General features: G+C 48.1%; 1 protein-coding gene across 2 annotated transcripts in view; it reads right to left on the bottom strand.

Moving 5' to 3' along the window:
• The window catches only part of ZC3H12D (zinc finger CCCH-type containing 12D), a 38,804-nt gene extending 27,944 nt beyond the window's left edge, over positions 1-10,860 (bottom strand). The window contains exons 1-3 of one of the 2 annotated variants that reach the window (XM_066373025.1): positions 10,834-10,860; positions 10,361-10,560; positions 573-936 (exon numbers count right to left, since the gene is read on the bottom strand). In XM_066373025.1, the coding sequence (XP_066229122.1) occupies positions 573-877 (305 nt within the window). In that variant the 5' untranslated portion in view covers positions 878-936; positions 10,361-10,560; positions 10,834-10,860. Of the gene's footprint in view, positions 1-572; positions 937-7,434; positions 7,563-10,360; positions 10,561-10,833 lie in introns of those variants that run through there. The other variant, XM_066373026.1, reaches the window with a different exon arrangement.
• Positions 10,861-18,383: the final 7,523 nt, after the last annotated feature.

Here is an 18,383-nt window from a genome sequence, read left to right as displayed (position 1 = left end):
GCAGCCTGGGGGCCATGAGCGCACCTCCCAAACCCAGCTAGGGAACCACACCCCCACGCACAAACCCCATGACCCCAGCACAGGGCTTCCAATGAAGTCCAAGTGCATTTCCCATCTGAGTCTCATACCCTCGATGGAAGCAGAAGTGCTATCTATTGGCCTGTGTCACCGAAGAGGAAACTTGAGACACACGGCTTACCAGAATCACACGGGGGTTAGGGACAGGCTTCAGACGAGAAGCGCCTCCTCCCCAACTAGCCGCTGCCTTCCTCAGAAGGGGGTCCCTCTCAGTTAATATGATGATAGCTACCACTCGTTGAACCCTTGCTGTGTGTCAGGTACTGTACTAGGCATTTTGTGCAGCTCCCATTGAGGGAGGTTTTATACCAACATTACAGATGGAAAAAGTGAGGCTCAGAGAGGTTAAGTGACTTACTTAAGGCCACACAGCTACTGAGAGATGGAACAGGGATTCAGAGCCCCCATCCAACTGGCCCCCAAGCTGTTTGGACCCAACCACTGAGAACAGAGACAGTTCTCCCACCCCTCCACTACAACGGGAAGAAAGCTACCTCATTGCTACGTTGCTGCCGTCGATCACGATGGGTCGCAAGGAACTGGCTGGGTCTCCGCAGTCCTCCTTGGGGTCAGCCCCCAGCTCGCGCTGGGCAGCGTCCGGGGTCCCGCAGGCGCCCCTGGGAACGAGCAGGGGTGCGGCACTGCCCTGGCGCGCCATGGGGCGGCTGCCGGTCTGGATGAGCTCCTGCAGCACGTCGTTGACCAGGGCGCCCTCGCCCAGTTTGCCCAGGACCCTGACCACGTCCTCTTGATCATAGCCTAGCTTCCGGAAAAACTCCATCTTGCTTGCAGGCTCCATGCTGCGCCAGCCTGGTCCCTGGTGGCAAGGGTCCCGTCCCCGGCTCTCTCCAGCATGAGCTACAGAGAAAAAACATCCGTCAGGTGTTTTCTGGGCAGCCTGGCTGTCGGGTTACTGAGGGCAAATGATCGATGCTCCCTCCTCGCCTTATCTGTCAGGAAATCACGTTGAGGACGTGGGTCCCCTTGGGGATTTTCAGTTGCTCAGTGTGGTCAAGGAGCCACAGATGCAATCATGGGACTTTTACTAGTGCTCTCCGGAGGCCTTCACCCCACACAGCGCCCCCCAGCGGTCACCGGCCAGAGGCAGCAAGGGCTGCTGAGGGCCAGCCAGGACTTGGGCCATTTGTACACAAGCCAAAGAAATGTTAGAGGGTGAATAGTGTCACCCCGATTCATGATTTGAAGCCCTAACCCTCAGTACCTGAGAATGTGATGACCAGTATATTTAGAGATGGGGTCTTTAAAGAGGTAATTAGGGTGGGCTCTGAACCAATATGACTGGTGTCCTTAAAGAAAAGATCTGAACACTAGTAAAGAGGGGAGACCAGGCGAAGACACAAGGAGGAGGCAGCCACCTAGAAGCTATGGAGAGAGGTCTCAGAAGGCCTCCAGCTTGAGCTCAGACTCAGCCTCCAGAACCGTGATACAATAATACTAATAAATAAAATATCATTATATAAGAGCATACATTATTATACACACATGCGCGCGCACACACACATATATAGCTGCAGTATTTTGTTATGGCGACCCTGGTAAACTAACACAGCTTAAACAGGGAACATGCCCCCTGGTAAATTCTATTCCCAGCAAATGCACCCAAATTCAGCTCTGTGTACTGGGTCAGCTTCCCCAGCAATTGATTCAGACCATACTGAATCTCTAAAATAAAAGGTCCTAACCCACTGTGATTCCTCCCACCCAGGCATCACCGCCTGGCCTAAGCCCCTGTGTGGGGGGTGGGGGGGTGGGGGGGACTGTAGCCACCTTTACAAAAAGAAAGTTAAACCAAGAGGAACACTTTGGGCAGACTGGCTCCCCCTCTCACCTACTCACAAAGACCTGCATCTTTCAAAGAACCGTTTTAAAAGACAGAGATAATCCTGGAAATAAATTTACTGTGAAAACTTGAAACACCGCAGAAGTTGAAGAATGAAAGGATGCCCTGTCTCTTCAGACGCACCCCAGAGCCCACCCGCCGCCCGGCTGAGTCCTCGCTGGCCCCTGCCTGCATTGTCTCCGTGCATGGCCTTGCGCGCCTAACACACACACATGTTTTGTTTTAGGGGGATTGTTTTTACATATATAGTGTCATGCTATATGTACTGTTCAACAACTTGCTTTTCTTATTAAAAGTCAATTTTAGGCCTGACCTGTGGTGGTGCAGTGGATAAAGCGTCGACCTGGAAATGCTGAGGTTGCTGGTTCGAAACCCTGGGCTTGCCTGGTCAAGGCACATATAGGAGTTGATGCTTCCAGCTCCTCCCCCCTTCTCTCTCTCTGTCTCCTCTCTCTCTTTCTGTCTCTCCCTTTCCTCTCTAAAATGAATAAATTAAAAAAAAAACTAAGCTTTTTAAAAAAAAAGTCAATTTTGAAAATCTTTCTGTATCTGGTTATCTGTTCTCCTGGCCCTGTGGCTCCAGCATTTAGAACAGAGGGCTGGCAGTGCTGAGCCTCAATATATATTTGCTGGATGTATGTATGTACGTATGTATGTATAGATATATGTATGGATGGATGGGTGTATAGATAGATGATGTTTAACCATACGCCAAATGATGAACACTTAGATCGTCTTCCATTTTCCCCTGTTACACATCATGCTCCATGGAACATCTGTGCCCATCAGGCTGGGTCCTGACCTCCAGTTCCTGGTCTCCCACTAGAGTCCCCTGCAGAACTCACATCTCCCTCTAGGTTCCCAGCTCGGCCTCTCGTTCTCACGCCGGGCCACTCCCTGTAGTGCTGGAACCCAAATGGAACCAACAATGACACACTCTAGCAGGTGAAGGGCATTTCTTAGTCAACCTCCTGGACAGAGAAGCCCTCTGCCCTCTTCTGTCAGCCCCCCACACACACACACAGTCTGCCTGGCCCACTGATGCTGAGACACCAAACTGCCCACCCCCAAGGCCACAGTGACCTCCTGACGGCCAACTCCAACAGCAGCTTCACATTCCTCACCTCTCCAACCCCTCCGCTGCATTCGACACCGTGGACCACTCCCTAACTTGTTATTTTGAATAAAACTATTTTGGACAGCCTCCTTCTTGAAATTCTCTTCTCCCTTGGGTTGTGCAACTTGGCCTGAGTCTCCTCCTAAATCTGTCCAGCTCTTTCCCTAGCTTCTGCTCACTTGTTCCACAATGGGGTCCTGCTCGGATGGCCCTGTGGGTGAGCCCAGGACTGCTCCTACGGCTCAGTCCCTGGCTCAGCACCAGGCACACACAGTTCTAAATCTTTGAAACGAGAGCTACGCACATGATTAAAATAAAGTGACGTGGGGTCTCAGAACACTGTCAGTCAGCAAACATTTGCCGAGTCTACTTCAATGGTTCTCAAAGCATGGTCCAGGGCCCTGGCCGGTTGGCTCAGTGGTAGAGCGTCGGCCTGGCGTGCAGAAGTCCCGGGTTCGATTCCCGGCCAGGGCACACAGGAGAAGCACCCATCTGCTTCTCCATCCCTCCCCCTCTCCTTCCTCTCTGTCTCTCTCTTCCCCTCCCACAGCCAAGGCTCCATTGGAGCAAAGATGGCCCGGGCGCTGGGGATGGCTCCTTGGCCTCTGCCCCAGGCGCTAGAGTGGCTCTGGTCGCAACAGAGCGATGCCCCGGAGGGGCAGAGCATTACCCCCTGGTGGACAGAGCATCGCCCCCTGGTGGGCGTGCCGGGTGGATCCGGGTCAGGCGCATGCGGGAGTCTGTCTGTCTCTCCCCGTTTCCAGCTTCAGAAAAATACAAAAAAAAAAAAAAAGCATGGTCCAGGAAAACCTGATGTACCTAAATCCCTTCTGGGGAGTCTGCAAAGTAAAAACTGTCTTCATAATAATGCTAAGGCATAATTTGCTCTTTTCCCACTCTCATTCGCTCATAAGTGAACCAGAAAGTATTTCAGAGGCTACATGTTTTGTGATATCGCAACAGTTTGAATGCAGAAGCAGATGTGAGATTCCAGCTGTCTTCTGTTAGGCCAGATAGTAAAGAGATTTGCAAAGACATAAATCGGTGCCAGTTTTCTTAATATTTTGTTTTGGAAAATAGATTTATTTTTCATAAAAATATGTCATTTATATTAATACAATTGGTTTATTATTTTAAAATATGATAAATGAATATTTTGAAAAGATTTTATTTATTGATTTTTTTACAGAAAGAGAGAGAGAGAGAGAGAGAGAAAGAGGGGGGAAGAGCTGGAAGCATCAACTTGTAGTAGTTGCTTCTCATATGTGCCTTGACCAGGCAAGCCCAGGATTTCAAATTGGCGACCTCAGAGCTCCAGGTTGACACTTTATCCACTGTGCCACCACAGGCCAGGCATGAACATTTTTAAGATAGATAGATAGATAGATAGAGATAGATATAGATAAATAGATAGATAGAAAGAACCCACATAAACAAAGGATCTTTGGGGTCCTTAATAGTTCTTAAAAGTGAAAGGGGGTTCGAAAACTAAAAATGTTCTTCTTAAATCCTAAGTTTTCCAATAAGTATTCTCTATAGATGGGTCCATGCAGGTGGGCTATACGCCTGTCACCCAGGGCTGCTGGATAGAGGCTCGGGGTCTCTCCCTCCCTTAGTCTGGCCCCTCTCACACCCATCTCGTACTGTGTACCCACCCCACCCAAGCTTCGTTCCCCCTCCCCATCCCATGCCCAGCCCTTTTTAACCACCTCCAAGGGGGTCTGCTTCCTCAATCCCACCTGGCCCAGACCCCATTTGTAGCCTGCACTGCATTTCTAGAACAAGTCTGACCATGTCACCTCCTGCCTAGAAATATCCTCTGACCCTGGAAGGTACCAGATTCCTGAGCAGGCTGTGGAGCTGTCACGATGCAGCAGTGATCCCTGTCCACCTCGCCACCCACCACTGGCCCACCCGACGCTTTCTCTAGAGTCACACTGAATCTGTCTGGGCTCCCTAAGTATTCCAGAGCATTCTCATCAGTGTGCTTCTGTATATATGCTTTCCTCTCTATCTGGAATGGTCTTTGATTTGGCAAACTTTGAAATTCAGCTCAAATGTAATTCAAAGCAGTCATCCTTAACTCCACAGACAGAATGAGTGGCTTGCTCATCCCACCCACTATGCACTTTGTTCACACATTGTATTGTCATTTATCTATTTCTCAAGCATCTGTGAACTGCATTCTGACCTATTTGTCTCAGAATCACCAATGCCTGGCATAGTGCCTAGTCTATCTGAAGAGTTGAATAGCCTTTTCTTTAATAAATGTCCTAAGCTGAAATTATCTTCTCTCCTCATAATTTTTTCTTGGGTTCTGAATCTCATTGAATGGAATCTCCCAGAGGCCCAAAGAAAAAATCTCAGTCACATTTGACTCTTCCCTGTCTCTCACTTCTACCTCCAACTGGCCATTAATTCTACTTCCTGGGTATTTTCCATAACCATCCTCTCCTTTACACTCACAGCACCACACCCTAGTTCATTCAGTCACCATCCATCCATCCACTCACTCATTCACCTATCCATCCATCCATCCATCCATCCATCCACTCATCCACCTATTTATCCATCCATCCATTTGTCCATCCATCCATCCATCCATCCATCCATGTAACAAACACTGACCACCTACTAGGCACCCAGCTCTGTGCTGGAACCCAGTTTTATAAAAACAAAATAATGCACAGTATAATTTCAGTTCATTCACAATCTATTTGGAAAAATAGACCCCCCAAAAAAGTCAACAATAAGCCATAAATTATGATGATAAACACAATAGTTGGGTTTTTTTGTTTTTGTTTTGTTTTTCTGAATTTGGAAACAGGGAGGCAGTCAGACAGACTCCCTCATGCACCCAGCCAGGATCCACCCGGCATGCCCACCAGGGGGCAATGCTCTGCCCATCTGGGGCGTCGCTCTGCCGCAATCAGAGCCATTCTAGAGCCTGAGGCAGAGGTCACAGAGCCATCCTCAGTGACCGGGCTAACTTTGCTCCGATGGAGCCTCGGCTGTGGGAGGGGAAGAGAGAGACAGAGAGGAAGGAGAGGGGGAGGGGTGGAGAAGCAGATGGGCGCTTCTCCTGTGTGCCCTGACCGGGAATCGAACCCGGGACTCCCTCACGCTAGGCGGATGCTCTATCACTGAGCCAACCGGCCAGGGCCAGCACAATAGTTTTGATTGGAAAAATGTGTTTTCAAAACACAGATGAGGAATAAATTTATCTTTCTTTGAGGGGAAAGGAGAGACCAGAAAAACCCTCACAGACCTGGACAACAAAGGAAGAACATGGCCCGTCAGAGCAGGGCTGTGTCATCTCCACAGGAGCTCCTGGAGGGTCTTCTCACCAAACTGTCACCCACAACTTCAGCCAATTTTTTTTTTTCTGAAGTTGGAAACGGGGAGGCAGTCAGACAGACTCCCGCATGCACCCGACCGGGATCCACCTGGCATGCCTACCAGGGGGCAATGCTCTGCCCACCAGGGGGCGATGCTCTGCCCATCTGGGGCGTTGCTCTGTTGTGACCAGAGCCACTCTAGCACCCGAGGCAGAGGCCATGGAGCCATCCCCAGTGCCCGGGCCAACTTTGCTCCAATGGAGCCTCACTGCAGGAGGGGAAGAGAGAGACAGAGAGGAAGGAGAGGGGGAGGGGTGGAGAAGCAGATGGGCACTTCTCCTGTGTGCCCTGGCTGAGAATCAAACCCGGGACTCCTGCACGCCAGGCTGACGCTCTACCACTGAGCCAACTGGCCAGGGCCAACTTCAGTCAATTTAGTCCACTGTCAAAATTCTACAGAATGAGGGTACAGCCCTTTATCATCAGGTCCGGCCCACGTTCCAATCCCACTGATCACACATCTGTAGTCGAGCCTCTCCTCTCCTCTGGACTAGTAACCAGTCCCCTCTTAGGACGGCTGTTCCCTCGGTCTGGCGTCCAGCTGTGGTCCCATCCCCACAGAGGAAGAGGACATTCACAAGCCTGGCAGGCCAGCCTCACACCAGGACGCTGAAAGATCAGTGGCCTCGCAGGCTCCTCCCCCTGCCTGGAACCCCCCCCCCCTCCACCAGGCCGACCCCCCACTGTCACACTCTCGGAGAACCGTCCCAATCTCAACAGCCCCAGCGGCAGTACCACTCCAGCCCTCCCTGCGAGAATGAGAACGAGAATGTATGCATGCGTGCCCTGTGGCCCTTACTGTGGTTTGGGAGAAAGTGAAAGAAGGGCAGAGAGAGAGGAGGAGTGAGAGAAAGAAAAGAGGGAAGGCACCAAAGTCAGAAGGAGCGAGAAGAAAGACAAACAGGCAACGCGAACATAAAAGTCCCTTTCACATAGAGCCCCTCACTGTTTCCACGTCGCTGTCATGGAGAGACTCTTACTTGAACTTTCCGTTCTCTCTGGTGGGTAGACACCGGAGATCAAAGCGTTCCCTTCGCATAGGTGAAGGAGCCGAGGCTGGGGGTGGCGCAGGGGGAGGTTATAAAGCTAGTACATGGCAGAGGGCGAGCAGCAGAGCCCAGCACAGTGCGCCGCTCTCCCGCCGTTCCGGGTGGAGGCAACCTCTTGTGTCTGCAGAAGTGGAAATCCAAACTAGGACGGGGTCAGGTGACTTTCTCTGCGGTCCCAAAGCAACAGCTCCGAGGAGAGTCCGTGTTCGTTTGGCAGCTTTGCACTCCGGTGCGACAGAAACATGGACGTTTCACACCTTCGGGCTTTCAGCCAGGGTGGAGAGTGAGCGGCCACGTGTGGCCCTGTCTCCCGCGGCTCTCCACGGAGCCCTCAATTTCCAGCGGAGCTGCTTTGCTGAAGAGACTTCATTAACTGAAAAATCCACCCACTTCAGAGGAAATGTTACAACCAATTTCATTTCCTTTTAAGAGTTCTTCGACATAAGGAAGAAAACTGGGCTGGGGGGCTGTCCTCCCGAGGCTCCCGGGCCCCCAGTTCACAACCCTCTCCTTTGGACTCGGCGGGTCTCTGAGCTGTGACCCTGCCAACAGCTTCTTTCCTTTCTATTTTTAAGAGCTGAAAGTATGAACAAGTTCATTTTACTTTTCTTCCCCAATCTTGACTGGTCGCCTCAAACTGCCCAGATGGGTTAGTAACACCGAACATCTTCAAAGGCTCCTCACAAGGTCTTACAGCGGTTAGCCCCGGGGACACCTTCCTACCCGGTTAGCAGTGAGCAGTCCAGGCGACCCCCTGGTGCGTTCAGGTGGAAGCCAATGTTAGAAGTGAGCTAACAAAATAGCCTGGAAAGATGGGAGGGGAAGAGAGAGGACAAAGTGGATCCGCGCAAGTAAAACAATGGGAATCAGATCAGATCTGTTCCTTCAAGAATCAACGAGTTGGCCCAACAGCCTGTAAACTGGGACTGGAAGAGCCCCTGAGGAAAAGGATGAAAGGGAGGCTGAACAAGGGAAACGGGAGAGCACGGGGCCTGTCCAGAACCGGCAGCTCACATGTGCACAGTTTCACAGTCAAAGGGCGCTTCCTCGCATACTACCTTTGGCAACCCTGACATCCCTGGGAGGTAGAAAGGGCTGCTCGCTCGTTAGCACGTCGCAGGTGAGCAAAGCGAGAAATAGAGAGGTTTTGCTGACTTACCCAGGATCCCACAGCTAACAAGTGGGAGCGACCAGACTCCCAAGAGCAGTGATTCCCACCATCGCCCAGGTGAGGGGGAGCTACCCAGGGCTGCTCAGGACCACAGAGCAGGATGAACCCACACATCAGCCCCAGAATGAGTGCCCTGGGACCCCCAAGTCCATCCCTGGTTACCTCTGCCAGCTCCAGAAAAATCCACCACACCTGGCCGCCCGAGGTCACCCACCGTAATGGGGAGAAAGTTTTCTAAATGGAGCCCAGGCAGAAGTTTCCTGGCTCAGCTCAGCGTGAGAGCCCCTCGCTGGGGACAGTTAGATTTTGGGGAAGTTACAGAGATGCAAAGGCTTCCGCTCACGCCTGGTATTTATTTATTTATTTATTTATTTATTTTAATTGTGGTAAAACATATATTACATAAAATTTACCATTTTAACTATTTTTAAGAGTGCAGTTTAGTGGCATTAAGCAATCATCGCTACATCCAGACCCAGACTTTCCCATTTCCTCCCGTGGAAACGCTGTACCAGTTAAACACTGGCTCCCTATCCCCTCTCCCTCCCCTGGACACCGACATTCTACCCTTGGTCTCTCCGGGAGTCGCTCAGTGTTCGTCCTTCTGTGACTGGCTTGTTTCACTTCGCACAGTGTCTTTCACACCCACCCAGGTGGTAGCAGGTGTCAGAGTTTCCTACCACTTGAAGGTTGAACAATATTCCATTATGTCTGTACCATGTTTTGTTTATCCACTCATCTAACGACGGAGATGGGCACTCGGGGTGCTGCCCCCTGTTGGCTGTTGTGAAGAATGCTGCGAAGAGCATTGGGGGACTGGCCTGGCCTTTTGTTTTCTCCTGGAACTTGTTTTCTACTGGAAACTTCTCCCTGCTCTTCTGTACTTCCGGTGTGCACATGAGTATTTATAGCCTGATACTTACAGTATCTGTAGCCCAGGGCAACTCTGAAGCAAAGTTGTAAAAAAAAAAAGCCTTCTACTGTATTCCATTCCCATCCCATTCACACGTCAGGTGTTGGCACCCCTGAGCTGGCTTCTGGCCTCACTGGGCCCTGGAGAAGAGTTTCTGATCTTGGAGGGCACGGCTGAGGATTCTAATGGTGGCAGAGAGTCAGCCAAAATCGTCTCCACTGCCATCAGGTTCGGATTATTTCAGTGTCGTCTGAGACCTTCCTGAAGCCCACAGAGCTGTCCCCTAGAAGAGCCGGTGTTTGGAGCTGCCGCCCCGTGTTCCTGGTCTGCCAGAGAACTGGTCACCCACACCCCACTATCTGGTCTAAAAGGTGCTTTCAGGAGCATGGAGACAGCTGTAAAACATGCCTGAGACCCTTTTCCTTCTGACTTCACAAACTTAAAATCCTTTCATAGACTACAGCAGAAGCTTTTACTCAAACTGAGGAATTTTCTCTGATGAATCTTTGTCCCACAAAAAGCCAGCTTGAAATTAAAGATAATTTTGTTTAAATGAGCAAGGATTTCACCTAAAGGAAATTTAACATGCTTACCTATTTCTTTTTTCAATCTGAACACTTACAATAATTGAAGGTGTGGGAAAACAGATCCTTACCCAGGAACTGCTCTCTAACCCGTGCCTCCCTGCACAAACACACACACTACGTTCTGTCTCTCTCTGCACAGTATGCACGGTCTCTGTGACAGTCTGATGGCCAGGGCCAGGCACTCACCAGCAGGGCGTGTTGTTCGGTCTTTGCGATGGACTCCGGGGCTCCAGGAGGCCTCACTGTCCCCTCCTTCCAGCTGGCCAGGTGTCCCTGAAGCCCGGGGTGCACAGCCAGGCTGGGCCACACGGCCGTTAGGAGACACTGTATGCCAGAGCACCACTTCCTGGATGCCAGAGTCACGTTCAGCTGCAAAGGTACTTTTGCTTTGGGTTTTAAAAAAAAAAAAAAGGAAAGGAAGAAAGCAATCAAATGAGGGAGGGAGACTTCAGGCCGGAGCCTCAGCATGAGTCACCGAATCAAAGTTTACCAACCACATGCAAACGAGCTGAGTGTCGGTAAGGACACAGAGACTCAGAGTTGCGGTGGCACCAGCAGAGTCCCGGGGCGAAAGCTTCTGTTCCCCCTTCCCACTCCGGCCTCCCGCTGAGAAGGGCCGCCCACCCCAGGTGCTCCCACGGGGGGGGGGGGGTTCACACCACTAGTAAGAGAAACCCCACTTGCAGGAGTGAAGGGTGTCAGGGCCAGGGCGAGGGAGAGACCAGAAAGGGCTGTGTAGATAAGGGTGCACAGGGACATGGGCGTGGAGGAGTTCCTAGCAAGTCACCAAGTCCTTGTGGCTGAAGGACAGGGCACTTGCCGCTGTCAGAAATATGACCCTGGGCTCCCCTTGCTGCGGCCCTGCATAGGGTGAGTGGCTGCTTCTCTGTCGCTGTGGCCAGGGAGCCTGGACCCAGGCCCTCCTGACCACAGCGTTCTGCAGCCTGGCTTGCCGCCATGCTTAGGGGGTACGGGCAACAGACTCCAAACTCTGTTTAAATTTCCTATACTTGGGGATGCCCATCAGGGGTCAGAATAAGACAAAGAGCACAATCAACCCACACCACACAGCACAGCAGCCCACCTCCCGACACATGACAATGTGTCTAAAGCGACTGTTGGGGAAATTCCCCAGGGCCCAAGACCGAAGAAGCAGGCTGACCATTCCATCACTGCGTCAAGAGTTTACTACGGGAATTTACCAGGCTCATCCTGGCACGATGAACTAATATCCTCCTCCCTGCGAGGTGCTAGAGTCATACAGAACAGAGCAGACTGGATAGGGGCACGGGGCGTGGCCTGCCCAGATAAGAGGGAAACGCCTTACGTGCTTGCTGGGGTTAGCCTGTTCCAGGAATCCAGGAACCAGCCTGCCAGGGGCCTAGGTGAGCCGTGGATCAGACAGTCTCTGAGGGGATTTATAAGAAGCAATCTCTGTTTTGGCCCAGATCTAGCTGAGGGGCCTGCATGGTCACGTCATAGAAGTCTCTCCTCCACAGGGACTAGTCCAAGGACACGTGGTCAGCCGGCTGATCGGGCCAGTGCAGGGCCGGGAGCGGGTGCCCAGGACGTTAGGATGGTGCATGCCCCCTGAAATGTGCTGCTCTTCTCTGTGCACTCCCCATCTGCCTCCCAGGGAAGAGTTGAGGCCACCTAGGATATTAAAATTCATGTAGAATGGGATTGTTGGCATAAAAAAAATTTTTTAAAACCCAAGATAAAAATAGTCCCTCTGTTTGAGTACTGATTCGAGCTGTGATGGATTTTCATGAATAATAGCTACCATTTGTTTATCACCTCTAGTATATTCCATACTTTCCATTCAAGAGTGCTAATCCCCACAGTGGCATAGGGATTATTATTCCCTCTTTTGAGATGAGGTCATTGGGGCTGACAAAGGGTAACTAACCTGTCCAAGTTCACTCTGAGTGAGGACGGAAACCGAGGACCACCCACCGGGCTCCAAAATATACTCTTCATACCAGCCCAGGGCCGCTCAGCTTCCAAGAGCCCTAATAAAGCATTGCAGGGTTTTCAAGAAAAATAAATGCTTTCCTGGCAATAAATTTTAGTAGAAATCTACCACTGAGTGAGATATCAGACGAGATCTTCAGCTCCAATCCTGTAGATGGCAAGGGCGTGAAGGTCGGGCCGTCTTCAAACGCCCATTCTTCACCAAAAGCCTCCGATAAAAACGGAGTTCTCGCATGTCATCTCAGGGAAGGTGTTTCCATGGGGAAACGCACTCTACCCTTGTCCAAGAACCTTGTTCTCTGATCATCCAGCCAAATAAAACAACAGAATTTACACATATTGCCAGTGGGTTCCTTGAACAGTCTCTTCCAAATACTACGTGACTGAGTCCCACTTCTTTTAGTCATAGGCTAGCAAGGAAGGAATTCTGTGAGGAGACTGACAAGTGCCACCAGGCTGCACACTCACGGAAAGAGGACTCTGGGCAATGAAACCCAAGAACCCTGATTTATACTCAACCCCTGGTGAACAGCTCTCTGTACAGGACAGACACCAGCAGCGACCCTCTTGCAGGGAAGTGCCTGCATATTGGACACGTGCCTACCTAGCTCTAAAAGCTATTACAGTGTGGAGAGAAGAGCAGGACAGCACCCTTCTACTCTGTTCAAAAATGGGAACTGAAGGTGCCCACTCAGGTCCTTGCAGAGAAACAGAGGTCTGTGCTCTCAGCCGAGCCAGTGACCCCTTGCTCAAGTCGGAGACTTCGGGGTTTCAAACCGGGAACCTCAGTGTGCCAGGTTGACTCTCTATCCACTGCGCCACCCCTGGTCAGGCAGTTTTTATTGTTTATAATCGGGTTTCTAGTCAAGATTTGGAATTTATTTTGATGAATCACATGAGAAAGGATTGTCAGGGGAGAGGAAAAATTCTAAGTTCTCAGTTCTTATTGGATGGTTTAACAATTAAATTGACACAAGACAGAGTGATAGGAAAAAAACACACACACACAAATTTAATTCACATATATTGAGGTCTCATGAAAGTGGGACCCCTGAAGTGACTAAAGCAGGCTGTTTATATGCCGTTTTTAGACAAAGACAAAAATATGTGAAGATTAGACAAAACAAAGGGGTTGATTTAAGGCAGCAAACTCATGAGGAAGTAGCAAAGTTTGTTCCTGCAGCCTTCTCAGCTTTGAGGTCCCTGACTCTGGTGACAAGAATGCCTTCTGTCTTCCTCATACAGGGGGACACTTTCACATGAAGATTTATTTCCTGCTTTCAGGCGGAAAGTGTGGGGGAGGGTGATGATCGCTACCTTTTTTTTTTTTTTTTTTTTTGCCCCTTCATTGTTTTTCAAGTAACTTTAATTAAAAATAATCAATATGTCATTGTGGCACATTTGGGAGTGGCCTGTCCTGAGCCCCAACAGGATCAAGGCTTATGATAAGCCTAGGTTGGTGTCATAAACTCAAAGTCAGTCTGTCTTGCCACTGACTAGCTATGTAACCTTGAGCAAATTATTTAACCTTTCTGGGCCTGTTTCCTGCTATGTAAAATGAGAATAATTGTCATATCTATCTCTTGAGGATATTATGAAAATTAAATTAATGAATGCATATAAGGTGCTTAAAATAGTGCTTGGCATATATTAAGTGCTCAACAAATGGCTATTATTACTATAAGCACACACTTTAATGAAAATAGAATTACTAGAATTTATTATGGCAAAGTGCAGCATCCAGAAAACACTAAAAAAAAAAATGTCAGAGGCGCTACAGAGACAAGTAAAACAACCCTCTCGGTTGTCAGTAGAAATGTGAGCACCCACAATACACAAGAAAACAAGCAGGGAGGCTGTGGTCATTGTTCCAGTGCAGTGGTTCTCAAACTTTCTGAAGTCGGGGCACATTTAAAATCCTACAAATAACTGTAGGCGCACTATATACAGATTTCTGAGAAATATGTTAGAATAATTAAATCAAATATTAAAGAAAAAATATAAAGTCCAAGCGTGCTTTTATGGTAATTAAATGAAATAAATACGACAAAATTAAATGTATTCTGACATTAAAAAAAATTTTGTTACATTTTTTGTTATACTTTTTAGAATTTGTAAAAAAGAAGGGTTTAAAAAAAAAAAGTTATCTTTTTATATATATAGATACATTCTTAGTAAGATTTAGTAAATTCAGCAGGTCCCGGGCACAAATGTATTAAGTTTTTTCATTCTTGTATTTCTGAGAAACATGAGCCTGATGTGTCCTAGCAATTTCTTCAATGTTTGGGCATATATTTGAAAGGCAAACTCTCATTTCCTCATCAATACATTGAAGAATTCCTCTCTTTTTACTCTTAATTGTGTTGAGGGTAGAAAATCCTAATTCACATAAATAGGATGTTGAAAATTGTAGCAGAATGTTCAAAGCTTTTTCAGATGTTGCCACATATTCTCCTTTTATAGAAATCCAAAAGGCTTCAAGAGACAGTTCCTTATGTTTAATCATCAATCCACTATCAGTGGATATATCTGCCAGTTCTTCTTCTGTTAATATTAAACCAAAATCACTTGAAGCTTCCATGAATGGGTTTCTAATCCAATCATACTGTTCAGTATTAAGTGATGGAAAATGCTATAAATTAAATTCTGCCCGTTAGCCTTCAAGTCCTATTTTATTTACACTTAACTTTTGCTCACTTCCAGAATTGGATTCTTCATTATTATGCTTCTTTTTGAGAAATCTATCCATTTTATTTGGGTGTATTTATCTAAAAATAATATAATGATATGCTAATAATAAATATAATAATGATATGTTAACAAAAACAGCAGTATTTACGTAATGAAATGGTATAAAAGAGTAACTATATTTACTTTTATATCTGGGCACATGCTGCGAACCAGTGCAGCTAGTAATTCTGGGTCTCAAGTGGGAACAGTGCAGAATTAAGAAAATAATAAGGTTGGGAGGGCCCTGTAATTGCTGCTGGCAAGAACAAAGCATGCCCCAAAACTGCATCTTGCTTTATTTATAGGGCAAAGTGAGGCCATTAGCAAATCTTAACTTTACAACAAAGGACAGAAGAAACTTGCCTCCAGTCTTTGGGAGAACATGGGGGATAGTGTAAACCTGGGGTCCCCAAACTTTTTACACAGGGTGCCAGTTCACTGTCCCTCAGACCGTTGGAGGGCTGGAGTATAAAAAAAACTATGAACAAATCCCTATGCACACTGCACATATCTTATTTTAAAGTAAAAAAAAAAACAAAACGGGAACAAATACAATATTTAAAATAAAGAACAAATAAATTTAAATCAACAAACTGACCAGTATTTCAATGGGAACTATGGGCCTGCTTTTGGCTAATGAGATGGTCAATGTCCGGTTCCATATTTGTCACTGCTAGCTATAACAAGTGATGTGACCTGCTTCCGGAGCCATGACGCGTGCGTCCCGCGTCATGGGAAGTAGTACTGTACGTGAGCCACGCCGGGCTTTGCGGCGCCGCCACATACAGTACTCCATGAGTACATCCACATCCTGTGCTCTCTCACTGACCACCAATGAAAGAGGTGCCCCTTCCAGAAGTGCAGCAGGGGCCAGATAAATGGCCTCAGGGGGCCACATGCGGCCTGTAGGCCATAGTTTGGGGACCCCTGGTGTAAACAATCCAGTACCACAGTTTAACAGCTTTTTGCAACCTAATCAGGCAAGTGAGGTAGGGGGTTGGACAGACTGTCAGCTTACAGCCAATTCCCCACACCTCTGTCCCCCAAGAATATAAACTCCAAAAACTGTTGGTTTTTTGGTCCCCAACAGGCACATATTTCCCTGGAATACCACAGGGCACACCTGGAAACCTTCTAGGGAGAACCACTGCTCTAGTGGCTTAGCCAATAATCCAATTGCATTTGTTATTGGCTTAGCCCAATAATCTAATTTAAAACACTTAATTTATTAAATAAAATCTAGGTGTCACTTCCTCTGAGATGTTATCTTAAACAAAGGCAGGAGTCCGGGTAAAACTGTTAACTACATTTCCATTTCATTTCACACCATGCACCAGGCTAAGAATATAACACCAACTGAAGAAGCTTCTGCCCCTGAGTGGGTGGAGATATGATTGTAAACCAAGAGCTACAGTCACAGGATCAATGTTAGACTGAAGCGGGCCTTCTCAACCTCGGCACTATCGACCTTGGGGCTGGATGAGGCTTTGTTTTGGGGACCGTCCTGAGTATGGTAGGATGTTCAGCAGCATCACTGGCCTCTATCAACTAGGTACCAGAAGCACAACCCCCTGACATTGTGACAACTAACAATGTTCCCAGACATGATCAAGTCTGGGGGCTAAATCGCCCCGGATTGAGATCCGCTGGACTGGAAGCTCCGTCCCAGAGGAAGTACCAAGTCTGCAGGGAGAGGCACAGGAGGCCTTGTGGAGGGTGTGCAGGCTCGGCTGACTGTCAAGGATAGGCTGGAGTGTTGCAGAAGAAGTCTGGGGCTCGGGGACCCTTCAAGGGGAGGGAGAACTGGGGCAGAGGCTCAGAGGCCTGTGGAAGCGTGACATGATAACATGATCCATGGGCCCGCGAGTCAGGTTCAAGGTAAAAGAACTCAGTTCAGGAAAAACTTTAAAAGCTTGTTTAAAAATAAATAAATAAATTTTTTTTCCTTTTAAAAATACAATTAACTGAGGCCTGACCTGTGGTGGCGCAGTGGATAAAGTGTCGACCTGGAATGCTGAGGTCACCAGTTCAAAACCCTGCACTTGTCTGGTCAAGGCACATATAGGAGTTGATGCTTCCTGCTCCTCCCCCCTTTCTCCCTCTCTCTCTCTCTCTCTCTCTCTCTCTCTCTCTCTCTCTCTCCTCTCTAAAATGAATGAATAAATAAAAATTTTTAAAAATATTCTCTTATAAAAATTTTTAAAAACACACAGTTAACTGACCCTGACCTCTGGTGGTGCAGTGGATAAAGTGTCAACCTGGAATGCTGAGGTCACCAGTTCAAAACCCTGGGCTTCCCCAGCCAAGGCACATACGGAAAGCAACTACTATGAGAATGCTTCCCTCTTCTCCTCCCTCCTTCTTTCTCTCTCTCTCTCTCTCTCTCTGCCCTCCATCTAAAAATCAATAAATACCACTAAAATTATTTTTTAAGTACAATTAACCGAGTCATTAATTAATATGTTCTTTCACACACGGGCTGTAAAGTTTTTTTTTAAACGAAATGGTTTTTGTTTTTAGGCCATGATGAAACTACCGGGTTGGGAAACTGGCTGTCTCAGGGTGCCCAAGGGCGACAGAGGGACCCGTCTCAAGGGAAGGGCCTGTCCTCCCAAAGACTGTCTAAACTTTGAAAGGTCTCAGGCCGTTTTATCCACCAAAGGTAAGAAAAATGATGATTTTCCAGGATGCTCTCAAACGTACCCTATTCTTTCTCCAACCTTGGCCACTGAATTCATTGTCCTATTATTAGTAGTATACTGCTCACAAAAATTAGGGGATACTTCAAAATGAATATGAAGCCTTGAAATATCCCCTAATTTTTGTGAGCCATATATCTGACTTGCTACCCCAGGGCTCAAATGCCATTGTGTTTGGTCCTTGAGACATACCTCCTGACATAGTGAGATCGTGTCTACGTAAGCTAAAGAAATTGGCATTTTGGAAAATCTCCCTAAAACTGTTGTGACACAGACCTCCTGTGGATTGAAGTCCACTCTGGAGAACCCATGCTTTCTGGAGTCCAGCTCTCTCACAAAAAGCCCCAATGGAGGCATAAGATGGTCTAATACTCTATTCACTGCTAGGAAGACAGACTACAGATCAAAAGGTGTGAGGTCTATGGGAAACAGGTCGAGGCTCCTAGGATGAGGGCACAGATGAGTGATGACACACACGCTAAGAGAAAGCACCTCCCCCGGGCTAGCGACAGTGGGTCGTAAGTGGCCACATTTGAACACTTGCAGCATTCCACGTCTGGAAGCGTGAGCTCGGAGGCTCAGCTCAGTATTCACTCAACATCTTTGCTGACCTCTGGCCAAGTGCTGCAAGGGCTTTTCTTGAAGTTTGCAAACACCTCACCCCTTGAAGTAGGTTGAATTGTGCCCCCACCAAAAGATATGTTCAAGCCCTAACCTTCAATATCTGTGAATGTAACTTCATTTGCAAATAGGGTCCTTGCAGGTGTGATCAAGGTAAGATGCTGTCGTGCTGGATTAAGGGTGGG

Source organism: Saccopteryx leptura, chromosome 3 (genome assembly GCF_036850995.1).
Source record: "Saccopteryx leptura isolate mSacLep1 chromosome 3, mSacLep1_pri_phased_curated, whole genome shotgun sequence".
NCBI classification, from domain to species: Eukaryota; Metazoa; Chordata; class Mammalia; order Chiroptera; family Emballonuridae; genus Saccopteryx; species Saccopteryx leptura.
This window is presented reverse-complemented; position numbering and strand designations above follow the sequence as displayed.